The 17,438-nt window shown below is 44.2% G+C and overlaps 1 protein-coding gene across 1 annotated transcript in view; it reads left to right on the top strand.

Moving 5' to 3' along the window:
- LOC120054124 (transient receptor potential cation channel subfamily M member 3-like) overlaps positions 1 to 17,438 on the top strand; it is a 175,494-nt gene that overhangs the window by 75,963 nt on the left and 82,093 nt on the right. Inside the window, exons 2-6 of the mRNA XM_039001536.1 lie at positions 9,930 to 10,009; positions 12,485 to 12,686; positions 12,980 to 13,193; positions 14,511 to 14,635; positions 15,633 to 15,804. Of these exons, the coding sequence (XP_038857464.1) occupies positions 9,930 to 10,009; positions 12,485 to 12,686; positions 12,980 to 13,193; positions 14,511 to 14,635; positions 15,633 to 15,804 (793 nt within the window). The remainder of the gene's footprint in view (positions 1 to 9,929; positions 10,010 to 12,484; positions 12,687 to 12,979; positions 13,194 to 14,510; positions 14,636 to 15,632; positions 15,805 to 17,438) is intronic.

The raw sequence follows: 17,438 nt of genomic DNA on the forward strand, positions 1-17,438 counted from the left end.
TTGTATTTGGTGGTGAGCTAACATAAATATACGTGGTGTTTTCGCTGTAAAACATTTTAAAAATCGGACATGTTGGCTGGATTCACAAGATGTGTACCTTTCATTTGCTGTATTGGACTTGTTAATGTGTGAAAGTTAAATATTTAAAAAAAAAATATTTTGAATTTCGCGCCCTGCAATTGAAGTGGCTGTTTCTTACTTTTGCTGATCAGGTGTCCTTTGTCCAGAACAATCGTTGTTTGGATTTAGAACGGCAACTTTCCCTCTTGATTTAGCACGCGCACTAGCCAAGTGGCACGGATCTCTCCATCGTCAACAAAGTCAGAGAACGGAACACGGCAAAACTCCCGAAAAAATTTCAATAATCTGATTAAACTATATTGAAAAAACATACTTTACGATGATATGGTCACATGTATCAAATAAAATCAAAGCCGGAGATAGTCGTCGTCCATAACGGCAGCTAAACAGAAGGCAATCCCACTGTCCACCTCGCGCTCCCCAGAGTACCGGAAATGAGGGACACGTCATACAAAGAGCTTGTATTCAACTTCAGACCAAGATAAACACTACATTTCTTCTCTCACAGCCTCTTGACATCCAGGGGAAGGTCTATGAAGTGCACGTAGACTCTTACGTATCATGCCCATGTATAGGCAGGAAGTAGAACAGAGCATCGATTTCAGACTTTCCACTTCCTGGTCAGGAAGTTTGTGCCAAATGAGTTCTGTTTGACTCACAGATATAATTCAAACGGTTTTAGAAACTAGAGAGTGTTTTCTATCCAATAGTAATAATAATATGCATATTGTACGAGCAAGAATTGAGTACGAGGCCGTTTGAAATGGGCACCTTTAATCAGAGCTACTCAATACTGCCCCTGCAGCCATAAAAAGTTAAAGTGGCTAGTGATACATGTATTACATCAAGATGGCAAGATGCAGTAGATGATATAGAGTACAGTATATACATATGAGATGAGTAATGTAGGGTATGTAAACATTATATGAAGTGGCATTGTTTAAAGTGGCTAGTGATACATTTTTTTCATACATTTTTACATTGTTAAAGTGGCTGGAGTTGAGTCAGTATGTGAGTCAGAAATTGCACCGAAAGCAGCCATAATAATTACAGACACCAACGTCAAACACCCGGTCTCCCGGGTGGCGCAGTGCTAGCTGCGCCACCAGAGTCTCTGGGTTCGCGCCCAGGCTGGGCTGGGTTCGCGCCCAGGCTCTGTCGCAGCCGGCCGCAACCGGGAGGTCCGTGGGGCGACGCACAATTGGCATAGCGTCGTCCGGGTTAGGGAGGGTTTGGCCGGTAGGGATATCCTTGTCTCAGTATGTAAAAATGTAATAAAATGTATGCACTCTACTGTAAGTCGCTCTGGATAAGAGCGTCTGCTAAATGACTAAAATGTAAATGTTGAGATAGAAGCTGTTTTTCAGTCTCTCGGTCCCTGCTTTGATGCACCTGTACTGACCTTGCCTTCTGGATGATAGCGGGGTAAACAGGCAGTGCCTCGGGTGGTTGTTGTCCTTGATGATCTTTATGGCCTTCTTGTGACATCGGGTGGTGTAGGTGTCCTGGAGGGCAGGTAGTTTGCCCCCGGTGATGCGTTGTGCAGACCTCACTACCCTCTGGAGAGCCTTACGGTTGTGGGTGGAGCAGTAGCCATACTAGGCGGTGATACAGCCTGACAGGATGCTCTCAATTGTGCATCTGTAAAAATTTGTGAGTGCTTTTGGTGACAAGCCAAATTTTTTCAGCCTCCTGAGGTTGAAGAGGCGCTGCTGCGCCTTCTTCACCACGCTGTCTGTGTGGGTGGACCAATTCAGTTTGTCCGTGATGTGTACGCCGAGGAACTTAAAACTTGCTACCCTCTCCACTACTGTCCCGTCGATGTGGATAGGGGGGTGCTCCCTCTGCTGTTTCCTGAAGTCCACGGTCATGTCCTTTGTTTTGTTGACGTTGAGTGTGAGGTTATTTTCCTGAAACGAGTATTCAACAACAATGTGGTATAAGTAAGGGATAAACGCAACATTCTTATCCCTTGCTTGCTGCTAGCCAGCCAATTTGCTATGGCTACACAGATACTACCTCTGCAGTCAGAATAACAGCAGTTTATTCCGTTGCATTAGTTTACGTTGTTTATCCCGCTTATACCACAGTTGCCAAAGAAAACAATACTAACTTGTTTTTATATGAAACATTCATTTCTGTTGAAAACCCCAATTGTTTGCATATTCAACTTACACACAGCTCTGACACACACACTTACCCCACCAGACATGCCACCAGGGGTATTTTCACAGTCCCCAAATCCAGAAAAAATTTAAGGATGCGTACAGAATTATATAAAGTCATTATTGCATGGAACTCCGTTCCATCTCATATTGCTCAAATGAACAGCAAACCTGGTTTCAAAAACAGATAAAGCAACACCTCACAGCACAATGCCTCTCCCCTATTTTACCTAGATATTTTGTTTGTATGTATTGATATTTAGGCTGTGTGCATTTTGTTAAAAAAAACATGTTTTATGTTGTTCTGTCCTTGAGCTGTTCGTGTCTATTAATGTTCTGTATTATGTCATGTTTCATCGTTTCTAGCTGCTGCTTTTGCAACAGCTAATAGGGATCCTAATAAAATACCCCCCAAAATACCAAGAAGCACACATTTACCGCTAGAAATATGTTTGTCGATATTTTCATTTATATAAGCGAATTCATACTTTCTCATCATCTAGAGACGCGACTCAGTCATTCGTTCAATTAGTTTGATATTTATGGACGTGACCCAGTCGTTCGTTCTTAATGTTCCATGGCAACGTTCCTATCCCTTGCTTGCTAGCGGGCCAGCTAGCTACGGATAACACAGTTACTACCTCTGCAGCCAGAATAACAGCAAAGTAGCTGTTTTCAATTGACATTCATTTGGATACATCCATAACAATGAGCTGATGAAGCCTGATTTTGCCTGGCATAAGAAACGTTTGCCTTCTTGTCAGGACACTCGTCAACCCTGACTGTTAATTTCGAGGAGATCGCATTGCATATAAAACACTGGTCTAGAAGCTAGTTAAATCGTTTGTTGTCTTGCAAATCTGCCAATATGACAACCGAATTCAAAAATATCAGAAGCTCAAAACAGCTGGTCAAACTAGAAAAACGTGGGAGGATTTGACAGCTTTAGTGGCAGAGGGGACAGGAGAATTTTATCACTCACTGCGTTTACAATGTATCCAATTTCAGTTTGTGCGGTTGTTGGTTTAGCTTTCTGTAACTTTGTAACAAGTACGGTCTGCATGTGTAGGCGCATATTATTGGCTCATGATTGCAAGGTGTCCCAAATTCTTTTTCAACTGTTCCATTATCTGGTTTTAATGTCCATTCTAGAATGCCCTTCCAGACAATCAGAAATGAGTATTCAACAATGCTGTGGTATAATGTTATAATAATCTGGCTAAACCCAAGAAGAATGTCTCCATTACTCAGAAGTGCTTTGTGGTGTCAAGAGCTGTTATGTGCTGCTCACACACACCAGGAGCTGTACAGTAGCTGTGGAGGCCGGAGACAGACAGGTGTGGTGTGCACCGATAGAGAGGACACACTGCAGTGAATATCTGAGTGACATGGTAGTCGGGCTTAAATGGCCACTCTCCCTGGTGGGCCATCTCCTTGAGGGAAAAATGCCCAACGCCACTACAGACATAACTGGAAAAAATACATATTCAAGCATTCACAGTGGAGGGGAGACTTGTAGTGTTGTTACAGTAGAGAAACGTCAGCAGTTGTATTGTTGTCATACATGTTCCAATTGTGCATGTTTGTATGTGACTGTATGTGTGTGTGTGTGTGCATGCATGATGGAAATGAACAGAGTTCCTTCTCTGATACCGTAGTGAGGGATTTGTTGTTTTTTGGGGCTTGTGATTGGACATACGGGGGGGGGGGTTGTCCAGGCTGTGGACCTTCAGCAGTGGGTCTTTCTGATCAGGCTAATCCCCCTACAACACCAGACACTCACACACACACACACACACACACACACACACACACACACACACACACACACACACACACACACACACACACACACACACACACACACACACATTCCAGGCCCTAATGTCCTTAGGCTGCGGGGTGGACTGGACAGGCCTGGTGTCAGGATCCAGTGAGGTTGTGAGGTTTAGAGATATAGAGATTCTCTCAGCTCTTGCCCTGCTTTTCACGGGACGCTCTCATCAATGCAGCACAGCAACACACTCAGGTAAGTGTCTGACTCAGGTGTACTGTTTTTGATGTACTTTATTCTAGTCCGACAGAGTCCCTAGTGAAGGTTCTGATGCCAGAACTTACCGTATTCTAATAACAAAGAAGTGCTTTTTATTTAATTAAAATTTTCTTCAAAGAGGGTCTGAATAGGCTTATCTCTCACCACTGATGTAGTCTCATAGAGAACAGTACAAAAATAACACATTCTCTGCGCAGAGACATGAGAGGAGAAACTATTGTGAATTCTCACTGTGGTGCAGATTTTTATTGAATGGTATTTTGATGTAGCCTAGACCTAACTACCGCAAGAAACTGAAAATGATTTAAACAGAAGGTTCTAATTGTCTTCGATCCACTGTCTTTGCTCTGTATCCCAGAAATGTTTCTATATTCAGTTCAATTGCTGCAATTTGTATTCATTAGGAAATTATTATTTTATCAAATTTTTTCAAGAGATTCTGTTTTCTAGTTGCCTTCCTTTAAATAATTGATGTACCTTTCTACGGACATAATATTATTTAATTTAGTTTTAAAGACTGTTGTGGACACAGGAGAGAGCATGAATGATTATTATTGTGATTTTTAAAAAGTGTAGTCCTCTCAAATGAAAAACATACTGTTCTGACCATAACTCAAAAATATTTGATCTCAAATAGACAACAGAACATCTTTTTTTATTTAACCTTTATTTAACTAGGCAAGTCAGTTAAGAACAAATTCTTATTTACAATGATGGCCTACCCCGGCGACGCTGGGCCAATTGTGCGTCGCCTTATGGGACTCCCAATCACGGCTGGATGTGATACAGCCTGGATTCAAACCAGGGACTTATATGACCCCTCTTGCACTGAGATTCAGTGCCTTAGACCACTGCGCCACTTGGGAGCCCACATTTCTATGTGTTTCCCTGTATGCTAAGCTAAAGAGTAAATGTGTGTGGTAAATGGTTCTGATGAAGACATAGCAGTGATGGTGTCAAATATCAAAAGTTCAACACACACCTATTAAGGTTGAAGTTATTTATTTCATTATTTTTTCCCCAACGCTTTTCAAGACACAGAAATGTTTTCGCATGTATCTTCCTGAGTCATGAGTCACCTAACTGGGATAGTCAATTGAAAGAAGATGCTCACCCAAGCAAGCAGTGTGTCTTTTAGTATGGATATCACGAAAGAAGCACAATGAAAATTGTACTTTGACGTTAATTAGAATCTTCCACTGTCTGCATTTGTTCTAAGATAAAGGAAAAGTCATGGAAAAGACAAAGAAAAGTTTAATGATACTTTATTTGATATACATGGTAATTAAAAAGTGTGAAGTGCAATTGAGACAAGTAGCTAAGAATCTAATCCTATGGCTCAGTGCTTCCACCAGCGCTCCAATTAGTTCCACAGCAATTCAGTTACAGAGAATATTTTGCACAGTAAGAAAACAGATGAAGAGTAATCCATAATTTCAGTGAGATTTCTCCAGAGTTCAGACGTAGTTCTCTTTTTATTGTTATTTTTCATTTTCATGAAGTTAAGTACAAATAGCATTCTATGTCAACCAAAGAAGAAAGACATGTTGCATTCCTGCTCAATATAGTGTGTTAATGTTTGCCTTGACTCTTATTTTGGAACAGATCAGTTAGACAGTTGGCTGTTCATTTGATGTGGTGTTAGAACAGACTCCCCACTAGTATTAGTAATGAAAAAGGGAGGGAGAAACAAGGAGAGGGAGAGAGAGAGGGGGAGAGGGGGTGGAGAGAGAGATAGAGTCTGTAATGTAGTCTAGACCCATGACAGGTTGTCTGATTTCCCTTACTCACAACCAAGACACTACCCACAGCGTAGGCAGCCAGCCTGACACACACACACACACACACACACACACACACACACACACACACACACACACACACACACACACACACACACACACACACACACACACACACACACACACACACACACACACGTACACACACACACACACACACACACACACACACACACCGTCTTTCCCATGCCTTGGCATTAGTTGGCAGACGTGGTATGCACCCCAGAGACAAATCTTAATTACACAATGGGGTTTGGGCCACCCCATCATACCATGTCAAAACTCATAAACAAGACCAGTGAGACGGAGACAGAAAGCTGGGGGGAGACAGAATGTTCAATATGCTAGAGAGAGAGAGACACAAAGAGAGAGAGAGAGAGACATAGAGAGAGACACACAGAGAAAGAGAGAACCACAAAGAAGATCGTGGAGGGTCTCCTTTTCTATCCCAGGGGTGGTTTTCTGTTGTTTGAGGCTTTGGCACAGGTTGTGTTGTGTTTTTTGTGTTGTGTGGTTTTCTGGTCTTATCTTCTTTTTACTGAGAACACGAGAGCAGCGCCAGTAGGCTCATGCCAGCACTGTCACGCCTAATTTTGTCAAAAACGGGAGGGAGAGATCTACTTTGTGCTTGTGCGCAGCGGCGTATGAATACATTGGTCGCAGCCTGTCGGGGGAGGGGAGGGGGGCTGCTTGCTGAGTCATCGTGGTCAGGTTGACCTGTGTAAAGTGGCCCCCCCTACCCCTCCCCTTCCCGTGGCTTGACTTGTTCAGAGTAATGGTTAATCGTGGGAAGTCTGGTGTTAGGGTAAGTGTGCCTGTGTGGAGGGAGGCCTGCCTGGGGGTTGGAGGTCGGTGCCGGAGGGGGTTTTGGCGTGCCGTGGGGAGACAGGGCCAGTCAGGCAGAGAGACAGTGTGTTGTTCTTTTTCCGACAGGGCTTTTCCGAGGGGAAAAGCCCTGTACAAGCAGAGCAGGGAACAAGGGACGCAAATTCTCCCGGAATAAAAGCAGAGAACAGTCCTCCTTTTGTTTTGCCTTGTGGTGTTCCTGCCACAGCTGCTGTGGGTTTTGGGAGGCTCGGTTCCCCTCCTCCAGTGTCTTTTAGCTGTCCTGTCCTGCTGTCGGGAGGCGACAGAGTGTTCCCGGACACTCATACCATCATGCTCATCTCCACAACACCTCATGTCCACTAACACTTCCTGTGTGGATGGGGTCAATGTGCATCTTTGTACAGGAAATGCTTTCACATTATATCCCCCCAGCGGTGCTGTTGGAGTCCAGGCTCTGTTCACCAGGCTCTAGCAGGGTATAATTGACTCTCTCCCTCAGACCCTGCAGTAGACATGACAGCCGCATGCCCCGACACACACACTTGTTTCCATTGGCTGTCAGTTGTGCTGTAATCCCATGGAAATGAGGAAATGTTCCATATTCATGGACTCCGCAGGAGCAGGATGAAGAACTTCACATATCTGAGAAACTCAAACAGAATTTACTGCCTGGGTGCACAGACCATCCGCTTACTCTCTGCACTTTATCTCAATGGGGAAGTGCCTGTGTTGATAAACTATACTGAACAAAAATATAAACGCAACATGCAACAATTTTAACAGTTTTACTCAGTTACAGTACATATAAGGAAATCAGTCAATTGAAATACATTTATTACACCCTAATCTATAATTTCACATGACTGGGAATACAGAAATGCATCTGTTGGTCACAGATACCTTAAAAAAAAGGTAGGGGTGTGGATCAGATAACCAGCCAGTATCTGGTGTTACCACCATTTGCCTCATACAGTGAAACACATCTCCTAAGTATAGTTGATCACTCTGTTGATTGTGGCCTGTAGAATGTTGTCCCACTTCTCTTTAATGGCTGTACAAAGTTGCTGGATATTGGCGGGAACTGGAAAACGCTGTCGTACACGTCGATCCAGAGCATCACAACCATTTTCAATGGGTGACATGTCTGGTAAGTATGCAGGCCATGGAAGAACTGGGACATTTCCAACTTCCAGGAATTGTGTACAGATCCTTGTGACATGGGGCTGTGCATTATCATGCTGAAACATGAGGGGATGTTGTTGGATGAATGGCACGACAATGGGCCTCAGGATCTCATCACGGTGTCTCCGTGCATTCAAATTGCCATCAATAAAATGCAATTATGTTCATTGGCGGTAGTTTATGCCTGCCCATACCTTAACCCCACTGCCACCATGGGGCACTCTGTTCACAATGTTGACATTAGCAAACCACTCGCCCACATGACGCCACATGTCTGCCATCTGCCTGGTACAGTTGAAACCGCTATTCATCTGTGAAGATCACACTTTTCCAGCGTGCCAGTGGCCACCGAAGGTGAGTGAAGACAGATCAAGACCCTGGTGAGGATGACAAGTACGCAGATGAGCTTCCCTGAGACAGTTTCTGACAGTTTTTGCAGAAATTATTTGGTTAATCAAACCCACAGTTTCATCAGCTGTCTGGGTAGCTGGTCTCAGACGATCCCGCAGGTGAATAAGCCGGATGTGGAGGTCCTGGGCTGGTGTGGTTACACATGGTCTGTGGTTGTGAGGCCAATTGAACGTGCTGCCAAAATCTCAAAAATTACGTTGGATGCGGCTTATAGTAGATTAATGAACATTCAATTATCTGGCAACAGCTCTGATGGACATTCCTGCAGTCAGCATGCCAATTGTACGCTCCCTCAAAACTTGAGACATCTGTGGCATTGTGTTTTGTGAAAAACTGCACATTTTAGAGTGGCCTTGTATTGCCCCCAGCACAAGGTGCTCCTGTGTAATGATCATGCTTTTTAATCAGCTTCTTGATATGCCACACCTGTCAGGTGGAAGGATTATTTTGGCAAAATAGAAATGCTCATTAACAGGGATGTAAACAAATTTGTGCACAACATTTTAGAGAAATGCGCTTTTTTTTCATATGGAACATTTCTGGGATCTTTTATTTCAGCTCATTTAAACATGGGACCAACACTTTACATTACGTTTATGTTTATATCTTTGTTCAATGTATATCAAATATTTGCATTTGAGTGTGTGTTAGTTTGCATGGTTGAGATCGCATGCACATGTTTGATAGTCATTTCCAACACTCAGTTTTTTATTTAACCTTTATTTAACTAGGCAAGTCAGTTAAGAACAAATTCTTATTTACAATGACGGCCTAGGAACAGTGGGTCAACTGCCTTGTTCAGAACAACAGATTTCTACCTTGTCAGCTCTGGGATTCAATCCAGCAACCTTTTGGTTACCGAGCTGACAAGGTAAAAATCTGTCGTTCTTCCCCTGAACAAGGCAATTAACCCACTGTTCCTAGGCCGTCATTGAAAATAATAATTTGTTCTTAACTGACTTGCCTAGTTAAATAAAAGTACAATTTAAAATGTAAAATTACTGGCCCAACGCTCTAACCACTAGGCTACCTGCTGCCCGTTTCAAGACCTCAAATTATGCATCTTAAATAGGCCTAGTCGATATTAGATAGGAAACCTGTGGCTTGTATCTATGCACTTCAAATTCTGCAAGAGCTAACTATCTGGTTCTTGAAGAGAATTGGTCTGTGTAAGACCATTCTGATGAATAGTTGTTGTTGTTTGGTAGAGAAAGGCCTCTTATCTTCCCAGGTAATGAGTTGGGCCGACCTGGCTCCGACTCAGACTGGGGCTTAGCTGGGTACTAGCTGCCTGCATGCCTCCAGATGTGCCGCCTGTGATTCTCTGGTCTCCCTCTCTCAAGTTAAGAGTCCTGTTGTCTGAGTTTGAGTAACCAGCTGACTGAGCATATTCTCTTCTCTCCGCAGGCACAGAAATCGTGGATCGAGAGAGCCTTCAACAAGAGAGAATGTGTTCATATCATAGTGAGTGCCAAAGACCCCCATAGGTAAGTGAAAAGTCTTAAAATACAACTTTGTTGTTCAATGTGAAATTCATATTTTTGCTGTCTTACACTATATATACAAAAGTATGTGGTAACCCCTTCAAATTAGTGTATACGGCTATTTCAGCCACTCCCGTTGCTGATGTGTATAAAATCGTGCACACAGCCATGCAATCTCCATAGACAAATATTGGCAGTAGAGTGGCCTTACTGAAGAGCTCAGTGACATTCAACGTGGCACCGTCATAGGACGCCACTTTCCAACAAGTCAGTTCGTCAAATTTTCGGCAAACTGTAAGTGCTGTTATTGTGAACTAGAAACGTCTAGGAGCAACAATGGCTCAGCCAGAAGTGGCAGGCCACACAAGCTCACAGAACGGGACCGCCGAGTGATGAAGCGCATAGTGCTTAAAAATCATCTGCCCTTTGTTGCAACACTACCGAGTTCCAAACTGCCCCTGGAAGCAAAGTAAGCACAAGAACTGTTCGTCGGGAGCATCATGAAATTGGTTTCCATTGCCGAGCAGCCGCTCACAAACCTAAGATAACCATGCACAATGCCAAGCGTCGGCTGGAGTGGTGTAAAGCTCATCGCCAATGGACTCTGGAGCAGTGGAAATCCGTTTTCTGGTGTGATGAATCACGCTTCACCATCTGGCAGTCCGACAGACAAATCTGGGTTTGGCAGATGCCAGGAGAACGCTACCTGCCCCAATGCATAGTGCCAACTGTAAAGTTTGGTGGAGTAGTAATAATGGTCTGAGGCAGTTTTTCATGGTTAGGGCTAGGCCCTCTAGTTCCAGTGAACGGAAATCATAACGCTACAGCATACATCGACATTCTAGACGATTCTGTGCTTCCAACTTTGTGGCAACAGTTTGGGGAAGGCCCTTTCCTGTTTCAGCATGACAATGCCCCCGTGCACAAAGCAAGGTCCATGCAGAAATAGTTTGTCGAGATCGGTGTGGAAAAACTTAACTGGCCTGCACAGAGCCCTGACCTTAACCCTTTGGGATGAATTGGAAAGCCGACTGCGAGCCAGGCCATATGGCAAACATCTGTGCCCGACCACACTAATACTCTTGTGGCTGAATGGAAACAAGTCCCTGCAGAAATGTTCCAACATCTAGTGGAAAGCATTCCCAGAAGAGTGGAGGCTGTTATAGTAAGCAAAGGAGGGACTAACTCCATATTAACGCCCATGACTTTGGAATGAGATGTTCGACGAGCAGGTGTCCACATACTTTTCGTCATGTATTGTATGTTAGTCCCAATCTCCCGGACACCACACAAGGCATAGTGGAAGCAGCATACAAAGCAACTGTGTTCAAAATTAGCAGCAATGTTAAATATTTCTTAGCCAAATAAACTCAAAGACTTTGTTTGAAGTAACTTAAAGATGATTTGCCCCCAAACAATGTACATTACACGGTTGCCCCCAGCTCCCCAATTGATTTGTAGCTAGAGGTGGCTAAAGTTAGCTGTTTAAAGAAATCAGAACTGTGGATTACAGTCTCTCCTGGCCTATAGAATACTGCCAGGGTAAGGAACCATATAACTGTAATGTCTAAAACACCAAACTTTCTAAACTTCACCACACATACAGTATAAATGAGACTGAGCTTGCCTGAGTCTCATTCACATTTTATTTTACATTTATTTTAGCAAGTGAGCCCTGCAGATGTTCATTCTCTAAAAAAAGGAGGTATCTCTAAAGGACATTAAATATATGAATATTTAATGAATCTGCCATATGTTCTGCATAAGTGAACATTCAGAACAAGCATAACAGACACACAAAAAATGTTGTGAATCACCAAAATCACTCCATTTCTAGGGAGCTACATCACACTGACATAAAGCATGCTATTGGCAGAATGTAACACCTGTCACAGACATATTTCTGCATTAAAGAAACCAAGAATGATGCTTTCAAAAATGACATGTAATGAAGCAGTGAACACAGAATAAGTAAAGCTCTGGAGGAAAAATAAGGGTGCTCCAGGATCAAATAGTTACTCATCTGTAAAAACTGGGTCGACGACATGCAAGTGAAGAGAAATGTGTTTTTTCTTTGATCTCAGGCCGGTGTTTACATCATCTCAGAACAAAGGTTCCAGTTGTCTGCCCTCAGGGACTCCTGTCTGGACCTGTCACATTTCAACTCCATTATGTCCAATGTATGTGACTATTGACTACTAGTATGTCTAATGGCTATGATATTATGAGCGTAATTCTAGCACATTTACAGAGGCTTTATCAGAGATTTGTACAAAGCAGAGAGAGTGGGCTGCATGGGGTTTGTGTGAACAGCCTTTGAAATCCATTCTCTCACAGTAGATGAAAGGGAACCTCCCCGACATGTCACTTCCTCCTTCCCAGATCTAGTGCACATCTGGGGTCTGATAAGAAGGATGCAACGTTCAGAATGTTTCACCTCACCTCTGACTACCTGTCCCCTCTCTTGCGCCTCCCCAGGTGCTGCTGTGGCCGTCTAATTGGTCAGCACGTTGGCCTGCCCCCCGGCATCTCCTCCAGTCAGAATGACAAGACGGAGCGTCTGGCTAAGAATGACAGCCTATCAGAGAAATGGTCAATCAGCAAACACACCCAGCTCAGCCCCACCGACGCCTTCGGAACCATTGAGTTCCAGGGAGGGGGCCACTCCAACAAAGCCATGGTGACCATTTTATACCTAGGGTTGAATGATATAACACATAAAGGGTGGATAGACAGATAAGGACATATTTATATTACCATATAGATAGGGCCTATCCACATTACTGCAGACAAAGATATTGATGAGAGTAAACAATTATTATTCCACTGAGCTCATATGTATGCAATCAAATGCATTGAACGGCTTTACTGTACTTAGCCTTTCACAAAATATCTCTCATTGTAATCTATATTCTACGTTGATGTTATACCAAACAAATGACAGCTATTGGTTGTTTGTATGTTCCTTTGCAGTATGTGCGTGTGTCCTACGACACCAAGCCAGACCTCCTGCTGCACCTGATGACCAAGGAGTGGCAGCTGGACCTTCCCAAGCTGCTCATCTCGGTGCATGGGGGCCTGCAGAACTTTGAGTTGCAGCCCAAACTCAAACAGGTCTTTGGCAAGGGCCTCATCAAGGCTGCAATGACAACCGGAGCCTGGATCTTCACCGGCGGGGTCAACACAGGTGGGCTGGGTGGGTGGAGGCATGAAAAAGGCCCACTTAGAGGGCTAATAACAACCACGTGCTGTGACGTTGTTACCCATTAACCCTACGCTTCTGTTTATCGCTGCTCTTGTGTTGTGGGTGTGAAAAATCAATACAAGTGTTAGTAAAAATGTTTTTTTTAAATGCTCACCCTAACCTTGACCCTAGCCACAACATTACATTTGGGTTTAATCTGGTTGGCGGGTGGTAACCTGGAAGGGTTCGGTAACTGTATAGATGTAGGTCAGAAACAGAAAGAGAAGAGAGAAACAGGGGGGCAGAGGTTAGATATAAAGGAAGTAAAAGAACGGGGGGAAGACAGATGGAGAGAAACAGGGGGGCAGAGGTTAGATATAAAGGAAGTAAAAGAACGGGGGGAAGACAGATGGAGAGAAACAGGGGGGCAGAGGTTAGATATAAAGGAAGTAAAAGAACGGGGGGAAGACAGATGGAGAGAAACAGGGGGGCAGAGGTTAGATATAAAGGAAGTAAAAGAACGGGGGGAAGACAGATGGAGAGAAACAGGGGGGCAGAGGTTAGATATAAAGGAAGTAAAAGAACGGGGGGAAGACAGATGGAGAGAAACAGGGGGGCAGAGGTTAGATATAAAGGAAGTAAAAGAACGGGGGGAAGACAGATGGAGAGAAACAGGGGGGCAGAGGTTAGATATAAAGGAAGTAAAAGAACGGGGGGAAGACAGATGGAGCTAAACAGGGGGGCAGAGGTTAGATATAAAGGAAGTAAAAGAACGGGGGGAAGACAGATGGAGAGAAACAGGGGGGCAGAGGTTAGATATAAAGGAAGTAAAAGAACGGGGGGAAGACAGATGGAGAGAAACAGAAGAGACTGAGGAAAGAAAAAGAGTTGGGGAGATGGGAGGTGTGAATAATTGACGGAGAGGAGGATTTCATGGACAAAAGGAAGTGGACAGTGAGTGTCAGGTAGAGGGATGAAATGAGATTCCCTCAGGTGTGACTGGGGGGAGATGGAGAGAGATTGAGAGAGGGTGGTGGGGCTGACATATACCTTTCTGTCGCTCTGTCTCTGGGTGCGGTGTAAATGTTTTTATGTTTCCGATGTCTGTGTATTATTTATCTAAAATTACTCTATGTATCAATCCTGACAGAATGGCCCTCTTTCTTAATCTCTTTTTCAAACACACAACTCTCACTCACATGCATAATCTATTCTCTCTCTCGTCTCACACCCATACACACGCACACTCACACACTTTCTCTCTCTCTCTCTTTCTCTGTCTCTCACACACACACACACACATCACAAACATACACTCAGGGGTGATCCGGCATGTGGGTGATGCGCTAAAGGACCATGCCTCTAAATCTCGGGGGAAGATCTGCACTATTGGCATCGCCCCCTGGGGCATCGTGGAGAACCAGGAGGACCTGGTGGGAAAAGACGTAAGTTACAGTGTGTGTGGGCGCGTGTGTGTGTTTGTGAGTCAAATCAAATGTATTTGTCACATGCTTCGTAAACAACAGTGACATGCTTACTTACGGGCCCTTCCCAACAATGCAGAGAGAAATATATAACACGAGGAATAAATATACAATGAGTAACATTAACTTGGCTATATACACTTTTAGAAAAAAGGGTTCCAAAAGGGTTCTTCGGCTGTCCCCATAGGAGAACCCTTTTTGGTTCCAGGTAAAAAACACATTTTGGTTCCAGGTGGAACCCTCTGTGGAAAGGGTTCTACACGGAACCCAAAGTGGTTCTACTTGGAACCAAAAGGGTTCTACCTGGAACCAAAAAGGGTTCTTCAAAGGGTTCTCCTATGGGTACAGACGAAAAACCCTTTTAGGTTCTATATAGATAGTACCTTTTTTTCTAAAAGTGTACGCAGGGTACCAGTACCGAGTCGATGTGCAGGAGTACGAGGTAATTGAGGTTGATATGTACATATAGGTAGGGGTAAAGTGACTAGGCAACAGGATAGATAGTAAATAGTAGCAGCAGACTTGGTGCATCAGTACTGCTTGCCTTTCGGTAGCAGAGAGAACAGTCCATGACTTCGGTGGCTGGAGTCTTTGACAATCTTTAGGGCCTTCCTCTGACACCGCCTGGTATAGAGGTCCTGGATGGCAGGGAGCTCGGCCCCAGTGATGTACTGGGCTGTAAGCACTACCCTCTGTAGCGCCTTGCGGTTGGATGCCAAGCAGTTGCCATACCAAGCAGTGATGCAGCTTTTTGAGGATCTGAGGGCCCATGCCAAATCTTTTCAGCCTCTTGGGCTGCCTCATCGTTGTCGGTGATCAGGCCAGCCACTGTTGTGTCGTCAGCAAACTTAATGATGGTGTTGGAGTCGTGCGCGGCCACGACTCCAACACTAGTTTATTATATTCAACTGCTGAGTAAACAAAATATGTTGATGAAAACTTTGTTGTGGTCCAACAGGTGGTCCGACCATACCAGACCATGTCCAACCCACTGAGCAAGCTGACCGTGCTCAACAGCCTGCACTCACACTTCATCCTGGCCGATAATGGGACCACAGGGAAGTACGGTGCTGAGGTCAAACTTCGCAGACAGCTGGAGAAACACATCTCCCTGCAGAAGATCAACACACGTAAGTGGAGCCCATGAAAATCACACCAAAAGCCAATGACTGGCTGTGAAAAGAAAGGGAAATACCTGCACAGTGCACACTGTTCAAATGACAACCTCCCAACATTGCTGTATTTACTTCTGGGAGAGTGACTAATTAAATATTGTGCAGGTATTTCCCTTCACATCCCTTAAGTCATATACCGGCTGGATGTTGGTCACTGCTAAGAACCAATGACTGTCCAATCCTAGACCTCCGTTGCTCTTCCAGTGAAATTTGGTCATAGATCTCTAGTGAGATCATGGCATCATGATGAACATAACATTATTTAATGGCCCAATGTAATAGCTAGATTGCAAATGAAGTCAAAACATACTGCGGGTTCACTCTGAATATTTACACTTTATCTGAGGTGTCCAGTGAGCAAGCTGTTCCTTATTGTCATTGTGTATTGACACAAAACCGCACCTGTAAACATGCTGAGTGAACCAACAGTGCCTTTATCTCCAACTGATTGAATTGGGCCCCCTAAGTACTACCATTTTATCAGGTAGGCTAATTTAGTTCACATTTCTGTTTTAACAGAGACAACCTGGCCAATATTCCATGTTCATGGTAGGTAGGCTTTCAGATTTAGCCCAAGGTGATTCTCCTCAAAAGGCTTTGAAACTGTCCCTCTCTCTCTGAGGTTTTTCCCTCAACCAAGTATTTAACCACCTGACACAGCTCATCGTCGCCTCAACTGAAGCCAGTAATCCTCCCCTTCCACTTCCTCGTGTGTGTGTATGTGTGTACGTGTGTGTGTGTGTGTTTAAGAGAGAAATAGGTCTGAAAGGTTTTTTACTGATGCAGAGCTTGTGCATGTAATCAACACAGCCACTGCTGGCGAATGGAGCACAATGAATGATTTCAGATGCTCAGAATATATCTGTGTGTTAGTTATATATTCCCCAACGGTATTATTACTGAAGAAGGATTGTGTGCTCCTCTGTGTGAGGACCTTGTCACATCACATTTATCCTACTTCAATTTCCACTGTATCATGGAGCCTGATAGACAAATTAGATGGCATAAATATAAAATACATTTTGTGCACATCACGTTGCCTCCACTCTTGACATAGACTTCTCAATTGTATGATTTCAAATGGAGCAAAGCCAGGAATGAACCTGCATCTGAAAACTGTTTCTTTCAGCTATAATTGATTGTGTCTGTCTGCTAGTTTTCTCAACAAATTGCCTTATTAATTATTTATTTTAGATTTTTTTACCCCCTTTTTCGTGGTATCCAATTGGTAGTTACAGTCTTGTCTCATCGCTGCAACTCCCGTACGGACTCGGGTAAGGCGAAGGTCGAGAGCCATGCGTCCTCCGAAACACAACCCAACCAAGCCGCACTGCTTCTTGACACAATGCCCACTTAACCCAGAAGCCAGCTGCACCAATGTGTCAGAGGAAACACAGTACACCTGGCGACCATGTGGGCATGCACTGCGCCCAGCCTGCCACATGAGTCGCTAGTGCGCGATGGGACAAGAACATCCCTGACGGCCAAACCCTCCCCTAACCCGGACGATGCTGGGGCAATTGTGCGCTGCCCCATGGGTCTCCCGGTCGCGGCCGGCTGCGACAGAGCCTGGACTCGAACCCAGAATT

Source organism: Salvelinus namaycush, chromosome 1 (assembly GCF_016432855.1).
Source record: "Salvelinus namaycush isolate Seneca chromosome 1, SaNama_1.0, whole genome shotgun sequence".
Lineage (NCBI taxonomy): Eukaryota > Metazoa > Chordata > Actinopteri > Salmoniformes > Salmonidae > Salvelinus > Salvelinus namaycush.